This window comes from Dinoponera quadriceps, unplaced genomic scaffold (genome assembly GCF_001313825.1).
Source record: "Dinoponera quadriceps isolate SergipeBrazil2010 unplaced genomic scaffold, ASM131382v1 scaffold2420, whole genome shotgun sequence".
In the NCBI taxonomy this organism is placed as follows: domain Eukaryota; kingdom Metazoa; phylum Arthropoda; class Insecta; order Hymenoptera; family Formicidae; genus Dinoponera; species Dinoponera quadriceps.
Window position 1 is genome coordinate 1,231,294 of NW_014556754.1, and position 15,892 is coordinate 1,247,185.

Consider the following 15,892-nt stretch of genomic DNA (forward strand, 5'->3'; position numbering starts at 1 on the left):
AAGGCAAGAAGACGGTGAAAAATTCGGACTGAACCAGCCAATGAATGACTTGATTTCTTGAACGATTGTGAAGAACCTCGGCGCTATTTTTCAAATCAAAAATTTTCATCTTCATTCTTCTCGGAACGTACTCTGTGTAGTAAGTTGAATCTTTCTTGCATAACTGTTGCCAATTATCATCTTATTGGAATTTAAATACGAAACATGTAGAATAGGATCACGAAGATAGTATCCGTTCTGCAGACCGCTCCGCTCTTACGGAATCGTTCGGCAATAACATGTGGATGAGATAATTCCTATTGAGAGAATGAGTTTCCTTGCGAATTCATTACGGTTACATTTACATTATGACTATAACCGGTATTTTCCTGATATGTTACGACGTCAATTGCCAGACACGTCTCGACACTTGTGCGCGATAAGGATAACGTCTGGCGGATTCTAGGTAAGACGCGAGATAAAAATTTCGTCGCTCCGATAACATTGGAATTCAATAGGATTTCAGAATGATTCGACAATCGTGCGCGTCTTATGACGTGCAAGTTTTGTTTCCTAATTTTCGGGCATAGATAATGAATCGCAAATATGGAAAAACAGTGATCCTTCGGAGTGAATAAAAATCAATGAAATATAATGAAAAAAATGAGATCTTCCATGAATCATGGAACAGGATAGAAAATATGTTTCTTGATCAAAAATGAAAGAAAACATTTGCTCCATGCGTTGATGTATAAAACTTCTTTATCAAAGAGCTTTATTATCTCTCAATCAAAAAGCACCTCTTTCCATACGGTCAGCCCGTATTTTTAGAAAGTGTACGAGTGTTTGCGACTGTCACCCACGATAGCACGGATAGAAACGGAGATCGCCGTCTCGTCGCTAATAATATTTTCACCTGGGGCTGCCAGACAAATTTTATCGATGTCAGCGACCTCGCGAGCGCAAAGTCCGATCGGCGACTTTCTAGCAACAACGATCTCCTGAGTTACAATCGCAACAATATCGCGTTCCGCTTTTCCTTTTTACTTTCGACGCAAACGTTAACAATAATATCTCCACACTACGACTCTCGAATATTTGAAAATATTCCCTCATCAAGTAACAATGTAAAAACATCTATAAAATATTATGTCAAAATCTTTCTCAAATCCGCATGAAATTAATATTTCGACTTCACGTTCCTCGCTTCCCACCGGGTTTCTTTCTTTCTCAATAGGGGTAGCATTTCGGGCATTTTCTTTTCCTCGAGTCCAGCGAGTTTTCGTTCCACGACAACTCCGACGACTTTTCGCGCGCCGATCGCGTCTTCTTATCGTAGAGGCCGATGTCACGTGAAGCCACGTGTGCGTGAGCGACGCGAGATCGACTCGATGCGTTGTTAGACACGCCGATGTCATCACCGACGAATGCGACTCGTGCGGCGCATGCTCCGAGGCTGACGGTCGCGTGTGCCTCGAGAGTATCTTCGGGGCATTCGCGTGGCCTCGTTCGGTTTCCCCTCTCGTTATCGCGCTGACCATCTCGCGCCGCGACCTTCCTCACGGAATTTAATCCGCGTCTCCTCAACCCGCTCCGGCTGCACGAGAAGATCCTCGCTCCTTCCCCCTGAAAGGAAGGAGGAAGTTCCGGAGCGGAAAACACGCGGTCCTTTTCTTGAAATCCCGATACTTTGCTCCGCCCGCGGGCGATTCTTCAAGAAAACGCTTATATGCGTCGAAGCACCGGCGATACGCAGTTTGCGCCACTTGAATTACTTCGCTTATGTTTGATTTCAGACCTTTCTTAGATGCCTCTTAAATGTTTATATACGACATATTTGCCGCTGTCCGGGCACGTCCCGCGCTCGTTGCTACTTGAAGCAATGGAAATTGCACAGAAAAAATGTTGTTTAATATAAACAATAATAAACGATAATTCAACATCAAATATCATTTTGCGTTTGAAGAAAAATATCGCTGAACTATGTTGGTTGATAGAAAGAAAAACATTAGTTACGAGAAATAATTGCTTTTCAATGGGAAGAAATTTATTTCGTTACACATTAAGTATTGTTCCACTGGAACAAAAAGAAGCTCCTTAATATTTATAATTTCCTTAACATCTTTCTAACGTGGCGTTACTTTTTTCAACCGATTTACCGACAACCACAGCAACGTTGGAGTAAAAGTACCAGAAAAATATATCATCTGATGTGAAGATACTTACTGTTTGAGAAACCGAACAATCCTGTTCGCTGAGTCGAACATTTGCCCGCTCGCTCCGTTTCAAAAGACAAGCTTGTTTCAATAAAAAGTCGAATGTTACATAAATCCGAAGAAATCTCTTTCTTATTTATGTAACGTTTCACGAGTTAACAAGAGGTCGCGGAAGCGGCAAGGGGGACGAGAGGGAAGAGACGCAACGGCAGCTGGATCGACGAACGATTCTTACGAAAGTATACAATTATTTATTTGACCGTAGAAAAATCTTTACACAGTTTAACGATACATATGTACAGTGAAGTCTTGTGACACCGGGCGAAATTCCTTCAACCGGCCGTGATACGATATGGACGTTTCCCGGGCGCACCGCGACGATTACGAGAGGCCTCGTGCGCGCGGACACGAGAAATATCGGATAAACTCTGGAAGAAGAAAACAACACGTCGCGAGGCCCCGGAGAAAACGCCGTGAGAATCGTGCGACTCTCGAAGACAACAAAAACTAGCAACAAAATCGTCCCCCTCCCGAGGGGGAAGCTTCTCCGACCTCGCCGTTGGATCCGGCCCTGCGTTCTGTCTACGATCAACATGTTTAAACTAGCCATCGGCGATCTCTGTAATCTTAGAAGCCGCTACATAACTGCTATGTACATAAATCATAATCACACATCTCGCTTCCTCATAAATAAATATTATTCCTCCTCCCCTCTCCCTCCCTCCCTCTGTCTCTCGGTCAACGCGCTCGATTAGCGCTCGCGTTTTCCTGCGCGAAGTGGAACAGAAAAATCACGATGACGTGAGAAAATGACTGTGACTTCTCGTACGGCGGAAAAACTCGAACTGGTACACAAGACCATTGAGATACGTCTCAAGGACGTCTCGTGTCTCGGTTTCAGGCTGCCGTCTGCGCCGTCACCTTTCGATCACGATCCGATCGCGCTTTCTCGCCATTTTCACCGTTACTTCGACGTTATCGTGACTTTCTGCTCCACCCGAGCTGAGGCCTCTGTTCACCGAGAGAGAGCAGCTGGCTCGTCGAGAGCGACTCGAGTGTCCAAAGTTCTTCTCTCGCGTCTGATCTGAATGGGACGTCGTCGTTTCCAACACGGACGACGACGTCCGTCGTGGTGGCTCCTCGACCTGAGGAGCGTCGGCCGCGTCGCCGAATACACGCGAGCGACTCTCGTGATCGCCCTCTCAAAAACTCAACTGTACACTAGCCTTCACACGTCACGGATCACAGACACACTTAGGTACTCGGTTCGGCCGGACGGTGACGAGTCCTCGCGTGCGGTGACTTATCGCCGTCTCGTGTTTTTTGCTACGTCTCCTTAAGTACGCCCTCTGCCCCCACCCCCTCTCTCCTCGGTCTCTAGACCTGCTTAGCTTCGCATATCCACGTCCTTCCCACCGTGCTCACATACGTCAGCTGATTTACGTCCTATCTCCTCCCCCCTCCTCATACTTCAAATCTCGATGCCCTTCATTCGTCACCCTTCCGTCCGAGCAGATGATGCGGGTCGAGATCGAGTTTCCGCCGGCACGTGCTTCCAGCGGGGCGCGCTCGGTCGACGCTCCCCCGACCTCCCCCGCCCGGGAGCGGCTCGAGTATCGAAATATGGAGGCTCGCCATCCTCGTCTCCGCGCGCTGGGGACGGGAACCAACGCAGACGCGCGGGGACCACGAAGTGCAGCTTTCAGGCGACCTGGCGGTCGCGGTCCGGTTGCTTTCAAGCCGCCAACTGCGGCGGCAACAGCTGGTGGACCGGCCGCGCCGTCAGCCGCGGCGCCAGCACCGGCAGCAGGCTCACCCTCAAGGGCGTCGCGGCCACCTGCGAGGCTGGGATCCGGCCGGGGGGAGAGGTGGAGGAGGCCGACTTGTCCCTGGCGTGGCGCTTCACGTGCTTCGCCAGATGGTCGCTCCTCATGAAGCGCCTCTGGCAGACCGCGCAGGCGAACTTCTTCTCGCCGGTGTGGGTGCGCTTGTGCCTCGAGAGCTCGTCGCTGCGGGAGAACCGGCGGTTGCAGTCCCCGTACGGGCACGGGAACGGCCGCTCGCCGGTGTGGGTGCGCGTGTGCGCCTTCAGGTGGGACGACTTGAAGTAGTTCTTGCCGCAGCCCGGATGCCCGCACTCGTAGACGCGCCGACGCGCCTCGACCGGGCTCGCGATCTGCGCGACCGGGGTCGCCGGCGCGGCGTTCGCCACGAGCAGGAGGGGCGCCCGGGGCAGGACCAAGGATGAGCCCAGCAGGCTGGCCACCACGATGGGCGCCGGCTTCGGCGCCAGGGGTTGCAATCTGGGTAATTGTTGCGGACCGCTGCTCTCACGGTCGGTGTTCTTGCTGTTGACGATGATCTCCTCCTTACGCAGGCTCATCTTGAACTTCAGGCTGCGCAGCACGTTCTCCACCAGCGGAGCGTCCGGTCGCGCGCTCGCCCGCGGACTACTGGCTCGCTGTCGCGCGACGGCCCGCTGCTGCTGCTCACGTGGCGCTGACCCGGCGATCGCCGGGCTCCCCGTTAAATTCGCGGGACTGCAAGTGCCGTCCCGATTGGCGCGCATTATCACCGAGACCCGGGCTGGCTCCGGGCTCGGCGGCGGCGTGCCGTCTAGCAGCAGCTGAAATGGGAACAGGTGGACCCGTTCAGTCGAGAGCTTGGATATAAATATTGGGACGTCGAGTGCGCGCCTGGCGCAGGAGTCGAGCGAGATCGGAGGACCCGGGAACGAGAGAAAGGCCGCGCGCTCGGCGGAGGAAGAAGTGATTATCACTGGGACTGGGCCGTTTCTCTTTTTATTCTTGATACACTCAGGAGAATGCGCCAATCAAGGGCAACGATCGTTGAGAGCGGTGTCCGCAATGATAACTCGAGCCGTAAGACTTGGGCTTTAAGCCTCGAGCTATAATTGTTCCTTCTAGATCGAAAAGAATCATTCGATCTCGGCTCGGAAAAGTTCCAACAGTTGCGAAATCAACCGTCCCGGCCCGGTTTTCTCCGCTGAACGCGCGCGAAGATTCATTGAAACTCATCGAAAGGCCCGAGACGCCGGAGCTGCTGGAGGTACGGTTCCGTCCGGTTTTCGGGCACATCGCGAGCCATCTACCTGCGAAAGGCGAATACATCGGCCTCCCGGACTTTATCGGAAAGTTATATCATCGCGAGATACGCCTACTCGAAGGATAAACGGCGTAGTGAGGGAAATGGCGCGCTCGAACGGGGTCGTATCGCAACAACTCGGGTCTGGGCTCGCGCGACGTTCCAGCCGATTAAATCGAAAGGAGAAATCGAAGGGAGAACGGAGAAAGAGAGGAGTGTTTGCAAGCAAAGTCCGTCTGTCGATAAGGCCATCCGCTGTTTACCTTCGCCAGCTCGCACTGCTCGACGCATTGCCGCTTTCGCGGCGGCTCGTCCTCCTCGGTGTCCGAGGGCTGAGGAGTGGGCGGCAAGACAGGATGCGCAGGATCCTCCTCGTCCTTTCGCCCGGTCTTCTCCAATTGGCCCGGAAGCTTCTCCCCCAGTAAAGCAGCGACGCTGAACGACAATTGCAGCGGTTCCATCTGCGGGACAAAGAGAGACGTGAGGAGGTAAGAAACGTATCCTTTTGGCGCGCTCGAACGCCGAAGGAATGAGAAATAAAAATGGCCGTATCGCCGACGCGGAATAAGTTAACAGCTGAGGGATGTGATTTCAAGGCGGGCGCGACTGAAAGGTAAAATATATGCGAAATCTTGGATTTATACTCTTATAAGAAATATTTGAATATATTCCCTACATTGAGAAGATCAAATGGTACGACGAATCGGTAGCCTTGTTCGTACCGTCCGTGTTGCTGATCATTCCCGCTTGACTTTTTCACTTGTTTACTCAAACCCAGACCTTACTTCTCATTCCTCGCGTCTTGGTTCGGCGTGTCGAAATTTTTTTCGTTCCTCGCATCCGAGAGAGAAAAACGCAGAGACGGTCGCTTTCACTATCGCCGAGATACGAGCTCACTTTTCCGTTGGATCAAGACGCGAGTCTCAGTTCCGAGAAGTTTTATCTCGAAAAAGAGACGTTACCGAGACAGACGAGTAACCCCCCCCAGAACAAGATATCAAAACCACCGATAGTTTTCTCAACATTTCCTTAACATTCAAATCAGTCATTCAAAGTCCGAGGAATATCGTACGAGGGGGGAGGGGAGTTGAATACAATTTCCCGAGCACCGAGTACGAGAAGAGCAACCGCGGCCGACAACACGATGGACGAGAAGGAAGCCCAGCGAACAAAAGGACCCCCCGTAACAGAGCCCCGAGACGCGCGAGAGAGTTCGAGTTTCGCGGGCGCCGAGCCGCGATGTGGCGGTAGATTTAACTCGCTGCCACTTACGTGCTTCAGCTGGGGCGAGGCCGGCGGCGAAAGAGGCGCCTGGTTCGCGTCCATATTCGCGCAGGACCGACGGCACCGGGCAGGCAGGACAGAGAGAGAGAAAAGAAAGGTCTCGAGGCACCGCTCGAACGGAGGGAGAGGAACGAGATAAAGAAAAAAAAGGGAAAATAGTGCACGAGCACACACACGATAGCGGCCGAGCTTACGCGCTCGGCAGGAGCGGCCGGTGGTTCGTACGTGGCGGCGTCTCGCAGCGCAATGAAGCTTTCTCGGGTCGCCGCTGCCTTGGGACGCGCCGATCCGTGCCGCTGCGTGTATGCGTGATCGCACCGCGGCCGCGAGCGCGGCCAATCGCGGCGAGGGGCTCGCCGGCCGCCGGCCAATCCGCGCCGGCCGATCAGGCCGGCGCCGCGTGATCGCGGGCGTGCTGTTCACGTGCTCCCGGTCTGACTCGGGCCGTGATCGTGACGTCAGCGCGCGTGGCGAACGCGGTCGATACGTCATGGCGTCACGGCGCGTCCCGAGCGTCATGCAACTCCACGCCTCCCGTACTCTCTCTCTCTCTCTCTCTATCCGCCGCGAATGTGCGTCCCGCTCGCGCTCTGTCGCGCGTACGCGCGCCGCCGGTCGGTCTCTCTCTCTCTCGCTCACTCTTGCCGCGTGCGTTCATTCGCAACCGTGAACGGCCTCGTCTAACTTTATGCGCGTGGCTCTCTTCGTCTTCTTCGCGATACAAACTCGGATCTCTCGTTCCTTCTCTCGCTCGATCCTTTACTCCGCTTCTTATTTTATGCAGACGCAATGACCCTTGTTCTAAACTTCGCTGTTTTCGCCAATGTTGCGTTATTCCCACCGCGTATTTGTGCCGTCCGCGATTCTCCCGAATAGTATCTCTCTCCTTTTCTCCGTTTTCTTCCTTGTTTCTCTCTCCCCCACTTGCGGTGTTAATCCGTAAAAATCGTGCAGCGCTTGATTTTTACGCTCCTCCGCTATCAGCAGAGAGTTTCGCGACGTCTCCGTGAAAGCGAGAGAACGCGACTTCGTGCGCGCCGGAGATCTATTAATATTCCCGTAGAATTGTTATCACAACATTGCGCGCGAGGTTCAACCCGGCGATCGGCGATTGTAATTTCAAGGTATTCTACGAATTCTCGAGCCTGCACGATCTCTCTCTTTCTCTGCTTCTCCTCTCCCTCTCTCTTTTGTTCTCGCTTTATTCCCTGTGACTCCTACACCGTGACACACCCGCATCCGGTGTGCGTGTCGGGCATCCGAACGAGCCCGCGGCGCGAGCCCCCGAATCGGCAAGATGTTGTAGAAGCACTTGACACGTCGAAGATTCATGTCGTCGCGTCGCGACGAAATGACGCATCGCGAAGGCGGCCGTCTGCAAATGTGTGCCTGCAATAAAGAAAAACAACGGATTACGGAGACGACGTTCGTGGTCGTTTCGTGGCGCGCCAACGATCAGGTGCGCCAGGTGCGACGCCACGGTATTACTGCGAATTCCCTCACACGCACTACACCGAATTAGTGCACGTTAAAAGCTGCCGCACGTAAAGTATCCGAATAGAGTAGTGGTACACGAGCACTTTGACGATGAAATAATTAATAAGGTCGGTCTGTTCTTTCCTGTACCGCGTACAATATCTACAAAATATTTAAAAGGTGTAGATATTAAATATTTTGTTAATATTCAGACATTCAGAAAAGTCGGGTATAAGATTATGATAAATATTCAAAAGTATTTACGAAGAATATTCTTCGTAAATAATTAAAAGAGTAATAAATATCCTTCGTAAATCATTGAAATGGTTTTAATTCACTGAAATCGCGTTTTTCTTGCTTATGGGAAATATTCTTCTAAATATTGTTGAATATTTATCATGATTTTTCTCGTACCTGACTTTCCCGGACTAATCATCCCGTTAATATGCGACAATATCATTATTAATTATGCTTAATCGTTAAAAATACTTGTATGTTTCTTTTATTTAAATCACTACTTCACATAAAGCAGCCTTCGGCATGCACCGATGTAGCGCGGGTATGCCGTGAGATGACGCCTTTCTTCGCATTTCGATGTTTCTGTTTATCGATTTGCTTACGAGGTGAAGAAAAAAAGTGGTGACAACAATTCGTGGGAGATAACAGGAGCAAACAGCCGAACCAATGAGATGCGTGTGTGACAACCTGATAATAAATCGTTCCGTGTTATCTTCGTCATTCTCCCCATCTTCGCAGATAATGACACGACGTGGCCGTTGATTATTACGCCGGGTATATTTAATGAGAGACTGGTAGACACGGTCGATGTGTTTTCATGGATGAAGGAAATCTTTGAATCTTCTATCAAGAGAGGTATGTCATTATAAAGGGATAAATTATCCCAGAATAGACAGAAATGTTGAATATAGCGTGCAAACATTTAATGCATGCCTTCTGATACCGTTGCAACAGCACGACATGTTTGAAATACGCTTGTTTTAAAAAAAAATATTCATTTGTTACACTATGATTTTTATCAAAATATTGACTACCTGTCACTACGATAATTACGGATTAATTGCGTTCTCCTTCGGAACTTAAATAACAATTCCAAGCAAGAAACGTTAAATCGATCTTTGAAACATTGATTTTATATCGATTTTATAAACATTTTTATATAATATTTTACAAGTGTTTTCAAACTGTTATTTGATAATGTAATATTCCTAAATATTACCATCATAGTGTAGAAATATTATTCTTAACGTTGCCGCAACATTGCCGCAATTTTCAGATTAGTATCAGATGATCTTCCGCACACTGACAAAATGTTCGTTGTACGAGGACGCATTTTCCAATATTTACGCTAACCACGACGCAGACAATACAGCGAAGTGTGTCTATCCGGACTGAAATGTGAGGATGAATCAACTCGGGAGAAAATTCCGAAATCTCGATGATCGATCAAATTGGAGAATCCGCTAAACTTAGCCGCAGACTCGAGATGCCGTTCGACACTCTTCGCTCGTTGCGCTTTAATGTTATGAAGCGACAATTAAGTGACGCGCGGAAAAGGTCCAAGGTCCAATCCGCAAGTGGAAGCACTCGGTTCCTCGATCGAAGACTGTGTTAAATATATCAGCCGCCCACCTCTCGCAGGCTGCTCGATTTGGGTCGTCGGGCTTACAGCGGTTCTTCGATAGGTTCTCAGGGGAATTCCCTTGGGCGCGTTCCGGATGCGCATTTCCGAAGCTGAGCGCGACACGGACAAACGCTCAAGACCGACGTGCAATCTCGTGTTCAAGAGCACGAGATACAGCAGATCGAATTACTTCCGGGAAACGCTGTTTACGTTATGAAGACTTTTCGAGATATCGCGTGTACCACGTGTGCCGAACGAACGGCTCGGAAGTCTCGCGTCGAGCGAGGATGGCACGTGAAGAAAAACGCAAGCGGCAAAACTTGAACGATAAGCAAATCGATCAATCACGCTCGGGAATTTCAACACGACAGTCTCTTACGTTCTTGATAATTCTCGAATGCGGTTGGCCAACTCGCTCGCGTCCTTCGCTACTTACGCTCTTCGGCGCGTGTCAATTTTTATGTATCGCCTCGTTCAAGTTAAATACGTAACTTAAAGAGGCCACTTTTTTTTTCCATTTTTCGGAAAGAAAACGGACAAATCCGTAGAAAAACATTTTTTTTACCTACAGCATGAGTGGGAAAAATTTTCTCTTTTTACATAAGATAATAGAGTAATAGATAATAGAGTATAATAGATAATAGAGTATAATAGATAATAGATAATAGATAATAGATAATAAAAACAAAAAGTACATAAAACGACGATAAGGGCAACGAATAAAGAAAAAAAATGTACGTACGGCATTAATTAATTTACGCGAGAATTTTTTCGCGTTCTCCCAAAAAGAAACTGAAGACCGATTTTTTTCCAAGGCCTTAAAAGCATACCAGGCAACACGGTGTGTCTAAAGTCGACGACACGAGACGTCTCTTTAACACTAATATAATAATTGATAATGATTAATTAATTAATTGAGACGTCCTATGTCCCGATTTAAGACGCTGTGTTATCCGGTCGTAGAGCTGTCATATCGAAATTCTCGCGGATGGCCGCGAATTGTCGACCGGCCGGTGTCTCGTTTTGTCCCGTTTCTTCGCCCGCGGCGGCCCTCTGAGATCGCTTGAGATCCCGCGCCCTTTCCGAGGAGGGGAACATCGCCCGTCCATTTCTGGCACGCGTTTGTCGTCATTATTGCACACCATTGTCTGTCCCGCCTCGTGGAGACAACACGCGCGCGAGTGCAAATCAGCCGGCGAGCTCGTGATCGGCGATCGCAGCCTCGTCCGCGCTCGCTATCTCGCGAGTTAACGCCGACGCGCAAAAGTGTCGTTGATCTTGTTTTGAAGCCGGGTATATCAGGCGACGAGCAAGTCTCGCGTGCATACGTACGGGAATTCCGAGCGGCAGATCCTGAAAAAAAAGCGGCCTATCTCTCTCTCTCTCTTTTTCGTTTCTCTCAGCCGGCGCGAGATCGATCGTGACGTTCGATCGACGCCGAAAAGGAACAACCATCGCGTTATCTTCAATGATAGCCACGGGATTATCGTTTTGTACACATGGACCTTCGGGAGCCGACGCCGTTCGATGACAGAGGATAAGGTGGCGACGCGATGTCGTCTCTCAACCTTGCCGACTTCGATCCACGACCGGCGCAGACGAAGAGAAACCGTTCAAATAACGCGAACTTGTAGAGGACGTTTCATTCAGAAGAAAACGAGGAATGACGATGACGTCAAAACGACGTCGAAATCGTGAGGAATTGAACGAAAAACGGGGATTTTCGCAGTTATTTTCCCGTCATTTTGACGCAATCGAGATTTCCTGTTTTACCTGATTCATATTAATAATTATTATTTAAACCTTGATCAATCCGGCAATCCGGCTGAAAAACTCGCGTCTAACTCTAAATTTGTGTCTGAGTGCCTCGCCTGAGGCAAGTTTTAAATGACGATTGTTAATACGGGTCTTAAAAACGTTTAAAACACGTCTTAATAGACGTCGCTTGAAACTTCTCTCAGCGAAATGCTCAAATTTGAATTTCGAGTCGAAGACTTTGGATTGAATTGCGATTGCAAATAATCATAACGTCGCATACGACTGCGATTCAATTGAAATATTCAGATCTGACTTGCCGCGAGAACATTCCTCATATATAATTATATCTATAGAATATGCCCGAATATAAAAATATATAATAATATCTAAAAGATTTTCTCCCGGGCCTGAATTGAGATTCGAGTATCTCGCTCGAGACGAATCTCAATTGAGACGTAAAAGACGTGTAACCTAGTAAACGGCAAATATCCAGTAACATCGATGTCGTAATGTCCGATACAACTATACAACTGTTACATAACACGTGGTGTTACAGACACACCGTCAAATGTATCTTACAATTCCGCTGTAAAACTCAGATATCTAACGTTGAATATCTGAGTATCTCACATGAGACAAGTCACCACTATTAGTAAAGACTCAAGAAACGCGTCTTACTCTCCTTCTTTAGAAACTCGGGTCTTTAAGATTCGCATTGTCATCAACCGGAAAATCACGCATAGTTCCATTAACAAAGCCGTGGTCGCACGTGCTGCGCGCCTTGTTGACACGCGGTGTCGCGACCGGTAAATAATTCATCAGGCGCGTGTTACACTTTAGGTGCGAAAACGTTTGTTTACGGCCTGTGCTCGGCCGTATAATAAACAGCAATTATCGACGGCGGGGAAAGCGACTCGGACCACCGGATTCTTAGGGTCGCGTCGATAGCGCTAATTGATGGTCCACAGATAAGGTGTGTTACTGGGTCAGCATAATCAAACTTGAGCGCGCGATAAAACCGTTGAAAAATCGGACGAAATAACGCGAGGAGAGGAACCGAGAAACAAAAATCCAAAGAGGCACGTTCGTCCATTCTCGGAGCGCCGTTTCTCTCGAGTCGAATTTATGCTTTCACGTGTGATTTGTTATATTATTGCACAGGTCACTCAATGAGCCTTTCCGGACAAAATACTGCGAAGAAAAATTAAAAAAATAAATAAATAAATAAAACACACAATATCGAAACTGCCTGTTGAATGATTCTGTATAAAACTGATTAAGTTGTAACTTAGAAATGTTCTTTGTACAGTTCGGAAGCGATGACTTTGCCACTTCTACTCGTGTATCCGCATATGTAAATAATAAAATTTGAAAAAAAATTAAGATTCATCCTTTGTGTTTGTCATATATATAAATTTTCGATATAAAACTCGGCTGGAAAATAAGATTAAAGATCGAACGATTGCCGTCTTTCATAAAACACGATATACCTTCCCGCGAAAAGCGATAATAACGTAATGCCTTTACTATACCTGAAACTAGAGAAACTTTAAGCTGTAAAATACCGTCTGAACCATCTCATTATCATCATTTTTGCCGAAGTTACAGCCTATTGAAATTTGCGTACTTTTCATGACCAAGTAAAAAGAGTCGTACCCGCCGTTGAGTTGTACTACTTGGAAATAAAAGCACGCCGGACTCGACATCGACTCGCACTACGATCTCGATTCTCGACGGTGGCGGCTCGTGGCGGTGACTTCGGAACTACTTCAGAAGAAGGAATCCGTTACACCTGCTAATACGCTACCTGGCGCCATCGATGATACGTTAACAAAATTAATTAAGCACCAGCGGGATATGATTTAAATGATACCAACCGCAGCCCGACAACTTCGTAACGATAATATCAACCTACGCGTCGTTACGCAACATTCTGCCATACATAAATACCTGCACAACGTTAACGTTAATGGAACTTTCGTTAAAAATTATAGAACCGACTTACTGAAGCGTCATTTTAATTGCTTCCAAAGTATTATTAGATACGCACTTCTGAACATCACACGATTGACGTCATTTCTGAACAAAAACAGTTTATTACACATTAGCATTAATGCATAATTTCGCAGTAACGCGACCGTAAAGAACGACGAGAGTAATATCGATTTTAATGTTGATTTAGTTTTTCCTCCAGCAGTGTTCTCGGCAATTCGATTGTTCCGTAGTTGTAAGCATCTTATTTAGGTCAATGTTAAAGATAAAACTGAAATTTGAAGCGTACATTGCGCATAGTCGTGGGGACGCTTCAAGATAACCGATTCGTGTGACCAAAAGCGTCATAAGTCATAGGGCCTGATTCCAAAGTGCGCGTGCTCGTTTTCTCATATCTCGCAATCATTCCGCGAGTGAAATCTGAAACAAAAGAAAATATGCTGCCTTTGACGAATTTGCCGCCGATAGCGAGGCTGTCCAACAACATAATCCGGATTCTGGGCTGCAATCCTGGACCGATGACCCTGCAGGGCACCAATACTTACCTCATAGGCACAGGACATAGGTGATCGAAACGTTAATTCTGCTGTTCAATCGATCTCATCCTCATAAATAGTTACGACACGATCTTCATTGCAAATTTTCACAAAAGCGTGCGACGCTGTCCCACGCAAAAGAGAGAACTTAAGTGCACCCTCTATGACGTAGGAGGATATTCAATTATTGAAGAGAGATATTCTTTTTGAGGTTAGGAAACTTACTATCCCGCGCATGGAAACGTATTCACGCATCGGGAACGACGCGAGATTTCAGATCACATCGATCATGTAACTTTTCTCGTAAGGCGGAAATGTGAAAAGTGATACGTTTCAAATTAGAAAATTCGCAAAATTTGTACCTCTTACATGTTCACATCAGAGAAGATTTGTAACCATCCGAGTGTTGATCGTGAATCTTTTCCTCCAGCCTGGATTCGTCAAAAGTGTGAATTTTCTAATGTGAAAACACTTCAATTTTTACATTTCCGCCCTGAGTGAAAACGAATATGATCGATATCCCGATAGTATAGTAAATAGATCACTTTCTCTCTTTCTTTCCCCAAGTAGAATAAGAAAAAAATGACGATTCTCGTCGAATCGATGAGAAGATTACCGAAGGGTGAGTTTTTCCAGATATTCCTCGTCATTTCGACGTTATCGTGACTCCCCATTTTGTCATTCCTAATGCATGAATAAAAAACTACTTTATATTATACAGACGCGTCCTGATCGATTCCGGGGAGGCGAAGACGAGCGAGGCGTACACGAAGCTGCTGGGCAACGTGCTGCGCGATGAAAACGCGACGATCGAGCACATGCTGATCACTCACTGGCACCACGACCACATCGGCGGCGTGGAGTCCGTATACAGCCTACTGAAGAAGCTGTTCCCCGAAAGGAAGCGACCCACCGTGTGGAAACTGCCACGCGCGCCGTACGACGACGGGGAGTCCCCGGACGAGACGTCTATCCAGTGGCAGCCCCTCCATGACGAGCAGGTGATGAAGATCGAGGGAGCTTCGCTCCAGGTGAAGTACACACCTGGGCACACGACCGATCACGCCTGCCTGCTGCTGCAGGACGAGAACGTCCTGTTCAGCGGCGATTGTATCCTCGGCGAGAGCACCGCCGTCTTTGAGGACCTGCACCAGTATTTGCTGTCGTTGGAGAAGATCCTGAAGATGCAGCCGAAGAGAATCTACCCGGGCCACGGCCCGGTCCTGGACGATCCCCTGCCGCACATCCGGTATTACATCCAGCACCGGCAGCAGCGGGAAATGGAGATCTTGAACATTTTCAACCATCAAATAGGCGAAGCGCCGGTCACGGACGCAGACATCGTCAGACAGATATACAAGGTAACGTTGATACGCCGTGTATGCCGATAGCAGTCGGTCGATTCGTCGTGAAGTGAGAACGGAACGTACGTTTGCCTAGGACACTCCTGAGAATCTGCTGTTCGCCGCGGCGTACACCGTGAGGCACCACCTTGCCAAGCTGCAGAAAGAGGGGAAAGTTTTCCAGAACGACGAGGGTGACTGGTATCTTCAAAATAAACTGTAACTCCCCTCCTCTCCCCGGATCTCACCAGGGGAAAGAGGGGAAATGGGAAATTTAAGAAAATTAATAGTAGCGAAAGTAACACGGAGGCTTCCCTCGCGCTGCAGTCGTCCCCGTTTCTTGCGAGATACGAGTCAATGAGGATGTACGAAGGATCTGAAATGACACTCGTGGCCGATCGGTCGCACTTCTAAAACTTTCCGGGAGAACCTCCTTTTGGCGTCCGAGGAACGATCAATAAATAACTGTTAAATTAATACGAGACGCAACTTTCCTCTTTTCGGCATAATCGAAGTGACTGCTGCGAAAGAAAAAGAACAAGCGCCTTATATTAAGGTATT

The 15,892-nt window shown here is 48.2% G+C and overlaps 2 protein-coding genes across 2 annotated transcripts; one reads left to right on the forward strand and one right to left on the reverse strand.

Moving 5' to 3' along the window:
• Positions 1–2,004: 2,004 nt before the first annotated feature.
• LOC106748125 (transcription factor Sp5-like) lies at positions 2,005–7,229 on the reverse strand. The gene is made up of 3 exons (XM_014626367.1): positions 6,573–7,229; positions 5,564–5,761; positions 2,005–4,821 (listed from the first exon to the last, which is right to left on the reverse strand). Exons 1-3 carry the CDS (start codon positions 7,101–7,103, stop codon positions 3,931–3,933), a joined length of 1,620 nt encoding a protein of 539 aa, XP_014481853.1. The 5' UTR covers positions 7,104–7,229; the 3' UTR covers positions 2,005–3,930.
• A 6,336-nt stretch (positions 7,230–13,565) lies between these two features.
• LOC106748072 (beta-lactamase-like protein 2 homolog) lies at positions 13,566–15,808 on the forward strand. Its single transcript, XM_014626270.1, has 3 exons — positions 13,566–14,017; positions 14,710–15,349; positions 15,429–15,808. Exons 1-3 carry the CDS (start codon positions 13,890–13,892, stop codon positions 15,552–15,554), a joined length of 894 nt encoding a protein of 297 aa, XP_014481756.1. The 5' UTR covers positions 13,566–13,889; the 3' UTR covers positions 15,555–15,808.
• The last annotated feature ends 84 nt before the right edge of the window (positions 15,809–15,892 follow it).